This window comes from Sturnira hondurensis, unplaced genomic scaffold, assembly GCF_014824575.4.
Source record: "Sturnira hondurensis isolate 20B ecotype Veracruz unplaced genomic scaffold, ASM1482457v3 Scaffold0000880, whole genome shotgun sequence".
NCBI classification, from domain to species: Eukaryota; Metazoa; Chordata; class Mammalia; order Chiroptera; family Phyllostomidae; genus Sturnira; species Sturnira hondurensis.
Genome location: NW_028073511.1, coordinates 7423919 through 7438117, shown reverse-complemented (window position 1 = coordinate 7438117; position 14199 = coordinate 7423919). Strand labels below are relative to the sequence as shown.

General features: G+C 42.0%; 1 protein-coding gene across 1 annotated transcript in view; it reads right to left on the bottom strand.

The window, feature by feature from the left end:
* Positions 1 to 6548, bottom strand: part of MEP1A (meprin A subunit alpha) — a 30366-nt gene extending 23818 nt beyond the window's left edge. The window contains 6 exon segments of the mRNA XM_037056072.1: positions 2138 to 2213; positions 2712 to 2752; positions 6224 to 6274; positions 6369 to 6402; positions 6404 to 6457; positions 6459 to 6548. Of these exon segments, the coding sequence (XP_036911967.1) occupies positions 2138 to 2213; positions 2712 to 2752; positions 6224 to 6274; positions 6369 to 6402; positions 6404 to 6457; positions 6459 to 6548 (346 nt within the window).
* Positions 6549 to 14199: the final 7651 nt, after the last annotated feature.

Sequence of the window (14199 nt, the reverse complement as noted above, 5' to 3'; positions counted from 1 at the left end):
TAAGTATATGATTACATGTGGAAAACAAGGACAGAAAGCAGGTATTGGCCATTTTTCCATTTTCATTTGTGTGTGAATTTTTTAAATATAAATGTGGGGACATAGAGCATTAGCGCAAGTCAAAATGTTTCAGTGAACAAGTTTCAGCAGTTCAACTTTATAACAATATAAATAAACCTGCTCAATTTTTCTGAAAATGCCAACATTTGAATTTTTTTAAAACGAGTCAATTTCTTATAGATGGCAACTAAATGGTATTTATAGCATTTTTATCACACAGTGAATTCCATACATTCACTGTACTTTTCTGAGTTTTCCTATGTGCAAGTACATGATTTTAATGATGTCTGTCTTCTGTGCTGTCCTTGTAAGTTTGCTATTAAAATACATTAAGCTATAAAATAAATAAATATGTACATACATAAAAATAAAAACATGTTAAACAAAAGAAGCCAGCTACAACAGGAGTGTTAGACATGCAGAATCCTGGGCCCCACTTGGATCTACTCTGCAATTTTTTTCTTCTGTTTTTCATTCTCACCTGAGGATGTGTTTATTGATTTTAGGAAGAAGGGAAGGAAGGGAGAGAGAAGGGGAGAGAAACATCAGTTGGTTGCCTCTCCTACATGCCCTGACTGGAGACTGAATCAGCAACCTAAGAATGTACCCTGACTAAGAACTGAACCTGTGACCTTTTGGTTTACAGGATGACGCTCCAAGTGAGACGCACTAGCCAGGGCCTACTCTGCATTTCAACAAGGTCCTCAGGAGATCCTGACTTTAAAGTCTGAGAAACACTATCACCTCACAGAGGCATTGTGAAGGGCAAATAAAATATCAGGTGAAGGCAGCTGTACCTGTCACAGAACAGCAATTCAATAAGTATGTCTACATTTTGATGGGAGGGGTAGCTCACGTGTGACAAACAGGAAGAATTGTCATAGGAAAAAAAACCTTTAAAGTTGCTGTTTCTTAAATCACGTTCCAATAAATATAAGTGCTCCGTGAATTTGCAAGTGTGTTGGCAAACACTGGGGAAAACAGCTCAGCTCACTTTTCCATAAAACAACTGAGAACAGCATCCTTTGTTTATATCAAGCTCTTCGCCAGGAGGGGATTATGGGCAGCCCTGATAATAGTGATGGAAAAGCCTGGACCACAGTCACATCTCCTGAGAGTGGGAGCAGCCCAACAGCCCATTAGGACTGAACGAGCTCGCCCTGGCTTCCCCTTTCCTCTGATCTCCCTCTGTCTGGCCCCCGCCTCAAATTCATTGCGTCAGCATGGCTGCTCACAAATCAGTCAGCGGCTTGAGGTCAGCCAGTGTCCACACGTGACTTCTAATACTTGCTTATTTCCAACAATGAGTAAAACATAACTCAGCCCTTTATTTTAAGAAAGAAAAAAGAATATAATTTATTAATATTGAGGAACAAAGACTGCAAATTGTGGAAAATAGACTTCTGTTTCTCAAAAACGTGGCATGCTTGTCTTGTAACAAAAAGGGAAGATCATTATGTCCTGGCTCGTGTGGCTCAGTGAGTTGGAGTGCTGTCCCACAGACGGAAAGGTCACGGGTTTGATTCCCTGCCAGGGCACGTGCCCGGGTTGTCGGTTTGGTCTCCAGTCGCGGCCCGTACAAGAAGGCAACCAATCAATGTCTCTCTCTCTCTTCCTATCCCCCTTCCTCTCTCTAAAAAAGCAGTGAGAAAAATGTCCTTGCATGAAGATTTTAAAACAAAAAGAAAGATCAATATGCTGAAAATAGTATCCTTAACCATATTTAGAGTCACATAAACAAACAATTATTTAAAGTGCAAATTTTCCATTGCTGTGATGCCAAATTGTATTCATAGGGTTTTCATTCTTGATAGGGCTTCTGGTATTAGTAACACGTTAATGTCTTCCGTCTTTTCAAAATTACTGTTTGATACTCTATCTCAGACTAGTGAAGCACCGCTGAGACTCATGTTACACTGATATAAAGTCATGCCTTTCATCCCAGGAGATAAATTGTCAGGGCTTGGAAACCCTCCTAAACATTGCTGGTCACTCCCAATCTGAAGCTGAGGATCAGAAGGAGGGGGTGGGAGAAGAGTTGAACCCAAAGCTCCTAATGAAGAACAATTAGCATTACCCAGATTGTCTGCCAGAATGTAAGGAATGGGGAACGTCCACCTGGCACTGGGGTCTCTCAGGCCATTCCTGGAGTTCTGTGAACAAACAAAGGCAAGAATCACTGGGAAGCCTCAACCTCCAGGGCTCCTCCCTCACTAAACTCTCACACCACAAATAATCTGTTGTGCAAGTCAATAATAATTTAGTGGCATTTGTCTTCTGATTCTAAAAGTGGCAGTTCATTAGAGACAATTTTGAAAATTCAGAGAAATTGTTTAGAACAAAAGAAAGGAGACCTGAAATTGCCCCAAAACTGAAATGCCAGTTTAAACATATCAGTGCATTTTCTTCTCTCTTGTTCTTCGCTGATTAGGGAAATTGGGTGGGAAAAGCAATTTTAATAATTAGAGACTCTTTTGTGATGTTTGCTAATTTTTTAAATCTGTTCTTGTCCCCACCGACCACAGTGGAAGTCCTTGTGGGTACAGATTTTAGGACGGCTTCTTTCACTCCCCCGGGGCTCACCGAGTGAAGGTGCACAGTACTTGACCCCCAGTCCTGAGGGACCGTATTGTGTCACAGCAGGTACTCACCCGCAGGAGGATGTCCCCTTGAAAGAGGTTCAACCCAGCAGCTAGATGCAGATTAAAAGAAAAGATACATTTGAATGAGCATTCCTCAAAGGCATTTCTCATCATGAAATCCATCTTTTCCATTGTAGATCTTTAATCATTCATCTTCATGTAGTGAAACTCTTCTGGAAACAATGCAACAGTTCCTTCTAGTGGGGCGGATATACATAGCCAATAAATATCATATATTCTCACATCCTCTGTTTTCATTTCTCTAACAAGAAAGTTTGTCCAAGAATTTTAAAAGTAAGAGGTGGGTCAGAAGAGATTGGTTTAATTGCTGACTCCAAACCTCTTACACTTCGGTGTACAAAACGGATTCCTGAGACAGGGAGTAACGTAGTAAGAGGTCAGCTCTTCCTGAGCTTTAAACTCCTGACTTCCTACCGGGGCCTTTCTGTTACCACACCACCAGTTTCACTCTTTCCTGTGAACGAACAATCATACCCTCCAAAGCCAAGCAACTAAGTCTGTCCCTGCACCTCCCCTTCTCACTAGACTTTCTTGACCTTCACAGCTCTAACAAGGAACAGCACTGACACCTCTGTCCCACCAGCCCTGGCACCCAGGGTCTGAACTGCCTTCTCAGGAGGGGCAGGGACACACGCTGGGTTGGTTAGAGTCTCGCCTAGGTTAGTCTTGAGCAACAAATAGTTTGCATTTCCTGACACCTGGCCTGGATGGGGTTGGGGGGCAGGGGAAGTCTCTTCCGGAGTCATGTGAACAAGCCCACTGAGACCTGGGCCCCAGTGGTTGGTCGGCATAGGTGGGTCACACAGGGGTGAGAGAGTGCGGTGAGAGGAGCACTCCCCAAAGAAGTGCACATCCACCGAAAGCCGGTTACCTGCTTGGCTCCTTGTAGCAGTGCCTAATGTGTCCTAGGCGTTGTTCTAGGTGCTGGGGATATAATAGCAGAGAATAGAGCAAAACTCTCCAGGAGCCTGTGTTCTTCATTGGGAAGGGAGAGGAGACACACAAACACAAGTGAAGAGTACGGCAGATGGTGAGAAGGGCAATAGGAAAAAAGAACATAAAGCAGAGTAAGGGGGGAAAGAGTGCTGAAGTGAGGAAGGTTGGTATTTTATAAAGACGGTCAGGGAAGGCCTCCCCATGGCAGTGGCACTTGGGCAGGAATCTGAGGGAGGAGGGAGTGAAGGAACAGTACTGAAGGCAAAGGCAGTGGCAAATGCAAAGGCCCTGGGGCATGGAAGCCTTTCCGTCTGAGAGCACTGCTGACCATCCCTTAACATCAGGATCTCGTGGAGGACTGTTCAAACTCAGGTCGCTGAGCCCCACCCCTATGGTGTCTGAGTCAGTAAGCCTGGGGGAGGGCCTGAGAATTTCCATTTTTGACAAGTTCTCTGATGATGCTGCTGGTTGGGGGACCACACACTGAGAACCACTTTTGTGGAGGAATAGCTAAGAGGTCAGGGTAACCGGAGTCAGGGGGAAGTAGTAACAGATGGGGTGAGAAAGCTGGCCAGGGTCAGGTCATCTCAAGCTTTACTATGCCTACGGGTCTTGTGGAGTCAGTCAAATGGAGATGCTGATTCTGTAGGTCTGGGGTGGGACCCAAGAGGCTGCATTTCTAAGAAAGCTCTTAGGCAGTACAGGTGATACTGGCCTGCACACTGCACATTGAGTATCAAGACCCCAGAGTCTTTATTTTGTGCTAGATGAGATGCCAAGCAACGTTAGTCGGCGTTGGAAGACTGAGAGAGTGGAATCTTCCAATCAGAATACTGGATGGGAGAAGCGGCAGGGTCTGACTGGCATTAGGAGAGCTGTGAAGAACAGCCTGGGCAGGGGGAGGGCAGAGAGAGGTGCAGTTACCAGGCCACTGTGAGGACCAGGCCAGAGACAGGATGGCTTGGACCAGGATGGGAGAAGGGAAAGTGCTGAGAAGTCACAACTTGTGACATAATTTGGTGGTAGTAGATGTAACAGTGTTTGCTGACAGATGGTGTACAAGGTGTGAGAAAGAGGGAAACTCTGAGGCTCTGCGTCTAAAGATCTGGAAGGAGGAAAATGCATTTACTGAAATGAAAAAGACTGAGAGGAGCAGGCCTGGGGGTAAAAAGGGTTATATCAGCATTGTGGGGTGTGGAGAGAAGAGAGTAAAAAGGTGACAATTTTTTTCTATATGATTTTCCCAAACAATTTATGATTTCTGGCTAGGTGGCTAACCCAACCAACCTGATGGCTTGGTTGGAATGACCTAAAAAGAGAAAGGTCACACATGGGAAAGTTTCTTCTTTGAGGTCACAGTTCAGAGGTGGTGCAGAGTAAAAAAATGGCTCTAAGGTAAAAGAACTGGTTTTTACTAGATAAATAAGGATGAAATTAGGAAACACTAATTCTAATCCCAGTCTGTTTTAAAGTGGAGTAGGTCTCTCAGTCACTACACCTTGACTACTGAGTCTAACAAGAGATCAGTCATTTGTTGCCTGACTCTGCAGCCTCAGGGCCCGCTCACCCGCTCACACTACGGAACTGTTTCTATTCTGTCCATGTAGTCATTCTCCCGCTTTTCCAACTAAAGACCAACTAGCCTGCCTTCCCTGTGAATGGGACAAAGTCGGAGAAGTTTAACCCTCAGTGTGGGGTATTTTAGTGTTGTAGTCTTCACATTGCCCTGAGCTATGAGTTAGAAACCTGGAAGTGAGCCCCATCACATTCATCTGTGATCTTGGGTGAGTCACCCCAACTGCAAGGAGCCTGCTGTCCCTTCCTGCAACATGAAAATAGCTCTTTCCTCCACTACAGGATTGAACAAATAACTGTGCAATTAGCTATGAAAGCTTTTGTAAACTGTAGGTATCTCCAACCCTGAATACCTCTGTTTCCCACCCATCTTAAACAAAAACACCCCATAGGTAGAGGCTTCTCCTTCATTTTAGAAGCAGGGCAAAAAAGGAAAAGGAGAGATGATAACTACTAAGCTTCTCTCTCCTCTTAGTAACCAGGGAGACTGATGGATTACTTGGAGAAATGTGTTTGTGGACAGGATGTCAAAACGGAAACACCTTTGCCCCCTTCTCTAAGTCCAAAGTAAACAGCTGCTGGTGAATACGATCGCCCAGGAGAAGGGCTGGGTTTTTCCCCCCAACTAACTACCACCATCAGCATGCTCCTTATATTTTTTCTTAAGGAACAGAATAATCACCCATTTTTCTCTTCTTGTTTTAAAGTGGAAACTAGCCAAATGAAATATTTTTGAAAAACAATCTTGTTATCTGTTTCTAGATCCATTCAGTACATACTATTTCTCCTAGAAAATTTGACAATCTAATCATCATTCTCTCTCCAGAATTCTATTTCACAGAAACTTTACAAATTCTAATGACACACCAAGGAATAATTCCCCTCCCAAATTATTCAATACTGTAATATGAAGGTAATAGTTTTCCAGTAATTCTATGACAGGATCTAAAATTATCTCAAGACAATAATAATGCAGAAGTTGAACCCACCTAAATTGATTTCTGGGATATCCTTCTGTTCTTCAAAATCGGCATCATGCACTGTTAAAAGGGGGGGGAGGGGTTGTAATTAGTCTTGCTGAGCAGAAGAGAGAAAGTTCAGAAACATTCTCAATGCACTTCAATTGAGCCTTACCATTTCCTTCAGAGCGGTGCTTAATCTGAAAGAAAATAAATACACAGGAAATGGATAACGTAAACTAGAATCAATATTTCTAAAGACCCAGAAGGGCAGGATTCAACTCACCGATACAGCTGCTGTGTGAGCGAAAAACAAGATGAAAGAGAGAATGCAAGCAGACCTAGTGCGAACCATTGTTGCAAGTGAACAGATGTTAGCAAAAACACCCCGTGATAGATGCCTCTTGGACCTTGCCCCGACCATTGTATGGGGAACTTTGACCCTTGCATATGCACAATAGTGTTAAAAAAAGCAGTCAATGAAAATGCCACTGACCCTTCTGAGGACAGATAGGAAATCTAACATAAAGGCTCAAGTTCCAGAGACCAAGAAAAAGTTTGAAAAAGCTAGTAGTGAGATGAGCTTATAAAAATCAATAATATTTCTATACACCGGCAATAACTGTTCATAAAATATAAGAGGTAAAAGATTAATTTCACAGGAAAAATAAAATATCTATAAAATGATCTCAAAGTACTGAAATTTAATAAAAATGAATTAGATTCTTACGGAAATGTTATAAAGCAATTATTGAAGGACATAAAAGAGATTGATCTACCTGTATACAACAGATACATGCATATTTATGTATATAAACACATACAAGAAGACAGCATAATAAAGATGGTCATTATTTTGATAAGTCTGGAAATTTGATGTTATTCCAATAAAAATCTTAACAGAGTCTTTGTGGACTTTGACAAACTGACAAGTTTTCTAAAGTTCACATGAAAGAAATAACCTCCAAATATAGATAAGAAAACTCTGAGAAGAAAAAACAAGGAGAAAGAAACTACCCTAACAGCATATCAAGAATCTTTATAAGGTTATGGTAGAGAGTGTGATATTGTCAAAAAAGAACAATGAGTCTATGGACTGAAATAGTATCAAAACAAAGCATATACAAAGATTTCACATGTAAGAGAAACCAAAATCTGGCCCTGGCTGGAGTAGCTCTGTGGATTGAGTGCCAGCCTGCAAACCAAAGGGTCATGGGTTCGATTTCCAGTCAGGTCACATGCCTGGGTTGTGGGCCAGGTCCCCAGTAGGGGGCGCATGAGAGGCAACCACACATTGATTTTTCTCTTCCTTTTTCCTTCCTTTCCCCTCTTTCTAAAAATAAATAAATAAAATCTTAAAAAAAAGACAAGCCACGGGTGGAAGAAGGTATGGATGCTACATATAACTGAACAAGAGTAAGTTATCCAGGTCATATAGAGGAATTCCTACAAATCAATGAGAAGAAAGAGAGAGAGAGAGATATTATCTAAAAGAATGATGGAAAGAATATAAACATGAGATTCACAAACGAGAAAACCCAGATGACCAATAAACACATAAAAAGATGTTCAACTTCACAAGTAATCAGAAATATATCAATTGAAGTAACAATGAAACAACCTTAACCTTAGTTTGGCATTAATGAAGAAGGCTAATAATACCAAGTATTGACAAGAATGTGATGAAACTGAAAACCATATACAGTTAGGGGGAGAAATTCTCAGCTATGTAAAAAATTGAAATGTGTATAGTTTATAAGGTAGGAATTCCACTTCTAGGTATACACCCTATTGAAACTCACACATAGGTACACAAAATAGGATATATTGTATTTTTTGTAATAGTAAAGAACAAAAAATGCATTTATACTGGAAAAAATTACGGGATATATTCAGTCATGTGCAGATACATCCTTAACAACCAGCTCCCTGAAAAAACAGCCCTTAGTGTTTGCTGATTTCCAGGGTGTAAATATTCCCACCTTGATCAGTTTCAAGGTACTGACACTGGGCCACCAGATGCGGTACGGGAAAGAGATGTGTACCGTGAGCTCTATATGCCCCAGCACGGTACTGCATATACTTACCCACACTCCTGCGCTTACATGCATGAGGTGTAAGAATCTTTGTTATCAGTAATCCTCAAGGTCGAGAGCCTTCATGTCTCCACCACAGACCCATTAGCAGGACAGATGGGCCCATTCTGTTGCCAGAAGAGCACTTCCATCTGAAAAGCATTTCTGGAGGCAGAGAGTGGGGCTTCCTGACCTAAAGTAGGAGGCATGGCAGCAGGGGCCACCTTCTGATGGGCAGAGGAAGGCTCTGACTGATTTCCGTTTATCACAGGCCCTGTGGGTGAGGCTGTAGAAGAAGGTGCAGAGAGTCACGTTCTAGACCCTCTAACCACTGGAAGCCACCAGCATTTTCCAAAAAAATGTGAACCTGCTCAACAGCTAAAATGGCTTAGGTTTGAGTTAGCAAATACAATCTTTATGATTAAAAAACTTGGTGAGGAGGGACTTGATAAACATCAACTTTAATGAGAATAATTTGCTCTAAAAAGCACAATAAAATGTGGAGAGTTTTATTTCTTTAGTGCATTATTTAAGTCTATTTAAATTCTGAAATAATTATGACAAAAGTTAGTATTGGTTAACTCTAGAGACCAGAAAGTAGGGTTTAAGACTCTATTATGTTGTTTTCTAAAGAAAAGGGCAATATTCTTGAGTGGAAATTCAGGAAATTCAAGAGAGTCCTTCCCAAGATGTACCACTTTGGCATGTGAATTATTTCTAGCTGAAGGCAATCGAGACCCTGCAGGCTCATGGGAAACTTTTACCTCTCCCTTAAAGAATTTGAATTAAGGGCCTTGCCCATAGTGAGAGATGATCAGAGATAACTTTTTTCTACCTACCTATGGGGCAGGGCAAACTGCTAGTTACTGAACATCTGCTCTTCTTACTGTCCTGCCGTGACCTTCTGGGGCCCCAAGGTGCCTTACCTCATCCTTAGCTCAGGATGTCTGTATACCTCACTCCCCTTTCTGTCTTGGAAATGTTCACGTGTGTAGGGTCTTTGACATTCTCATGTATGCATGGCTCCCATGTGTGAGTATGTAATTGTTTGGTTCCCTTGTCAATCTGTTCCATGCCGGCTTAACTATCAGACCAGAGGAACAAACCCCGGAGGGTGGAGGAGCATTTCCTCCTCCCCACTCTTGCCCTAGTGCCCCTCCTTGTTAGAGCTCAGGGGTTAGTATTTTAAACAGGCAGTAGTGAGGCTGTTTAATTCTCTCCACATTCCCCTGCCTCAAGATGTGGTTTTATTTTTCCCTCCCTTCTAAAATATACCTGAACAACATACTGTAATGGCGGCTTTGGAGTCAGGTAACCGCAGTTTAAATCCCACCCCTACCACTCAGTAACTGTGGCATTTTGAGCAGCTGCTTTGCATGTGCAAAATGGGTAGTGGCGCCTCTGTCATGGGGCTAATGTAAGGATTCAGTGAGATAACCTGTGGACAGCACAGGTACCAGAAACGAAGGAAGCACTCAGTCAACTGCAGCTCTTTTTATTCACATACACTGCCTCCTGGCAAAAGTCAGGCAACAGGAACACAGAACTGTGCAGCACCCTCCTCGTTCATCAGAACCTCTGCCACTGGGAGCATAGGTCTTCAGCAGACATGACTTGCCCCTGGTGATTTTTTTTATGAGCTTGATTGCAGGTGTTAATTAGTCACCATTTATTTGCAATCCTTGGCATAAACTGGTGCCTTAAATACCAGATTTCAGGGATTTATGGCTTTGCAGATAAAAGGAAGATTATGCATTTCTCTGGGCAAGGTCCATGTTTTGTTTTCTGCATCAGTCCCTCTGTGCCCACCATTTATGGAGTGGGGGAGAATCAGAAAAGAAGCTTACTTCATTTTTGGCCTGTTCTCTTTCTGCTAGTTGAACCCTCATAGAGTACTTGAAATTGAACCTGACTCCTTTGAGAGCTACAAATTACCCTCTGATTTTAGGAAAAGTCTCTAACCTCTGCTAATTACAAAGGTCATTAATGCCCAAGAGGCCACGTTTGACCAGGGTGTCTGAGAGGAACGACAGAATGAGTGAAGGGAAGACCAAATTGGGATGGGCTTTTCTCCCAAAGGAAATGTAATTCTAAAGACTAAGGGGCCTGGTTGTTTTCTACTATCAAATGACAAACTAACTTAACTGAATAATGAGATTGATGTTCTTTATTCAAGGGAAAACAACCCATGGACTGGGGGAGTACCGTGCCTCACAAGCAGTGGAGACCTCTTCCTGAGGGCTTTTGTGTAAGAGTGAGTTTTGTAGTGAGTTAGAAGTTTTGTCATGAGTCACAGGGCATGACTGGCTGGAGTTGTATAATGTTATTTAGAAAGATGAAGGAACAAGAACATAAATGTTGTATAGATCAGAGAGCTGTCGTGGCATTTGGGAATTGGCTGGCTGAATATACTTCCTTTCTGGTCAAGCAGAGCATTGACAGGGTCATGAAACTTGGGTTTGGGGAGGTGGCACCCTGCCGGAGTGGCTCTATCTTGGGCCTAGAAATGTATTTCAACACTCCTGTCCCTGAGTTAAGGATACAAGGAAATTGGTTTAAATGGCAAAAATAACACTTAGTTGTTAGATATAAAAACCTTCCTGATCATCTAAGGATTCTTGGATCCTCAAAGTGTTTCAAGGAGGGAGGCAGTGTTAGTCATAGAGAATAAAGCCAAAGGTACTGTGTGTGGGGCGGGGGGAGGCAGGCGCGGACAGGAAAGAGGTGCTGCTGGAGAAAGAATGAGTGTTGCTTGGTTTGGGGATTGTTCTTGGTCCTGGGAGAGGTCGTTTGATTTTGAGGTCATTTAATGGAAGCAAGGTGATGGTAAGTCATACATGTAATGTGATCCTGAGAACAAGAGGTTCAGCCCTCTCAGGAAATAAATGAGATTTGTAATCCCATTTCCCTTTGAAAAATCTCAAAACTGTTTTTGGTACAGCTGATTCTTTTCTGCAAGTGGCCAGCAGTTCCTGTTCAGGGCCATATCTGAGTTTAGTGCAAAGATGAAGTAATTGAATAGCAAATATTGGGGCACTATTGAAATTCTGGGGGTAACTGGTCCGAGTAAGTGGACTCGCTAATAAGGCTTCCTAAATTAGTAGCAGATCTGTTTACATTCATTCACATAATGAATTAAATTTTTAAACATGCGTTTATCTTCTAATACCAGCGGTGGGAGTGGGTAGGCAACTGGGACAGCCACTTTCCCAAGTGATGTCACACATCACACACTAATGAGGGTAGCTTTGCACAAGCATGCAAGAAAGAATGTCAGTCACTGATGGCCTGCGAATAGATGGGCTAAATGACTCCACATGATAGGAAAGGAAGAAAACTATCCACACCTTGGTTTTTCAGTTGAATTTCTGGGAAGAGCAGTTTGCTAACTCCCTAAAAATATCCCTACCTTGAATGCTGGTTCTTCTTATTCAAATAATAGCAATTATGTGATAACAACCAGATGATTTACTGGGCACTTATTACCTGGCAGGTGCGGTAGGACATGTTTTACATAAGCTATTTCATTGAATTCCCATTACAATTCCATAAGGTAAAAATCGTTGCCCTCATTTTATAAAAGACTCAGCCCAGAGACATTACACACAGGGTGGGGCAAAAGTAGGTTTACAGCTGTAAAGACATGAAATAAAGGCTTTATTCTTGTGTTATTACATATTATGGTATTATTTTCATGCAAACAACTGTAAACCTATTTTGCCATACCCCATATGGTACCCTGCACCTAAAAAAACAGCTTATTGATGTTTTTCCTATTTCCAGAGCAGTTTATTCTTAGCTCATTAGTTAGACTAACATAGTATATTCATTCACTTATTTATTCATCTATGAATTCATCCGTAAAATTTTTATTAAGTCCATCCCCTGGGCCGGGCATTGTAGAAGACACTGGAGAAACAGCCATGAACCACACAGACAGCACCCCTGCCTTCCTGGATCTTGGATGGAGGTGAACATTATGGAAAGGCAGGCACCTGCCAGCATTTTAGTAGACTCCAAAGTAAAGAGGGATTACAGGTCAATAGATGAATAAATTGTGATGTATTTGTAGATCACGATGGACTCCTACTAGAATAGAGCACACAATAAAATATTGTCACCTTGGAATACGACTGAGCAATAAAAAAGAACTACAGGTACACGTGGTATGGATGAATCTCAAAAGCATCATGCTAAGTGAAAGAAGCCAAATACAATCGCATTTCCATGTGATTCCATTTGTATAGAATAGAAGAAGGCAAAACTATAATAACAGAATCCAGATCAGCAGTGTCAAGGCCCAGGGTCAGGGGTGGAAGGAGACTGACTACAAAGAACAAGAGGAAACTTTGAGGGGGGTGGAAATAGTCTATGTCTTGATTGCATGGATGATTATGTAACTATAAGCTTATCAAAACTCAAGGAATTGCACAACTGAAACTGGTAAATTTTATTGTATGTAAATGACACCTCAATAAAGCTGACTTAAAAATTAGTGTCCCTTGGGTCCACTCCCACGTCTTCCCTTGCCATATCACATGACATTGGTCAAAACACTGAACATATGTTTTGGTTTCTTCTTTCCGAACAGGGGGCTAATCAGAACCCTTCTGCCTCTTTTATTACTAGGTCAAGAGAATTTCAAAAGTGCTGGAGAAAGACTTTACCATGTATTAAAAGCTGTATAAATATGCAACTTCATTGTTATTGTTCCCTCACTGAGGACCATTCCATCTCAATTCATAGAGGCCTAGAGTGAATTTAATCTGACAGGTTTCGTAATATTTGGGGGTTTGATCTCTTGTAGGAAGGGCAGCCTCAGAGGCTAAGATGGGGCTGCATAGTCCTGGGGCGGAATGTGTTAGAGAAGACCTGACCATCTGCTTTGGATTTGGATCGTCAAGTTCTTGAGCAGATGGAAACATCCTCTTCTGAAGGTTTTGCCAATGACCACACATCCCTACATAATTAACAAGTCCATTTCCCCTGTTGGACCAGATGTGAGACAAATGCTGAGGGTGGATCCATGGAGTCTGGTCACAGAACAAGCTATGCCATTGATGATGGCTGGTTTTCTAAACCACTGTATGTTTAGAAAAGCTCATTGATTCTTATCCAGTAATCTATTTCTGTGATGCTGGCTCTTTTCCTGAAAAAGCAGAAATGTTCTCGTCTCAATTCTGAAAGCAATTCTTAGGCCACCGATTTTTAATTATTTTTTTAAATATTTTACTTATTTTTAGAGAGAGGGGATGGGGAGGAGAAAGAGTGGGAGAGAAACATCACTGTGTGGTTGCCCCTTATGTGTCCCCTTAGTGGGGACCTGGCCTGTGACCCAGGCATGCGCCCTGACTGGGAATCGAACAGGTGACCCTTTGCTTCACAGGCCTGTGCTCAATCCACTGAGCTACACCAGCCAGGGCAAATTATTATATTCTATTCTGTTCTATTTTATTCCACTCCATTTCATTCTAATCTATTCTATTCTATTCTCTTTTACAGTTCAATATGTTACCAATTTTGAGACTGGTCACACTAAGGAGAAATGTGAGTACCATCTTGACGTGTTAACTATCCAGCCAGTATTTTATGCACTTCACCAATATGCACTTCAGCCCATGTTGAATGCTGAGGGAGAAAGCAAGAATACTGCACATTACTTGTACTCTAGGCCTTAAAATTTAACTCTTCCTGGGAGTTCGGCCTCTTCATTTATTGGGTTAGAAAAAAAAGGGCTTATAACATTAAAATATATCCAACATATTTTTAGAATTTAAAAACATAAAGAAGAGCCTTGACCAGTGTGGCTCAGTTGGTTGAGCATTGTCCCATAAAGTGAAGGGTTGCTGGTTCAATTCCCAGTCAGGGTACATGCCTGGGTTGCAGGCCTGGTCCCAGGTCAGGGCTGACCGAAGTTTCTCTCACACATCA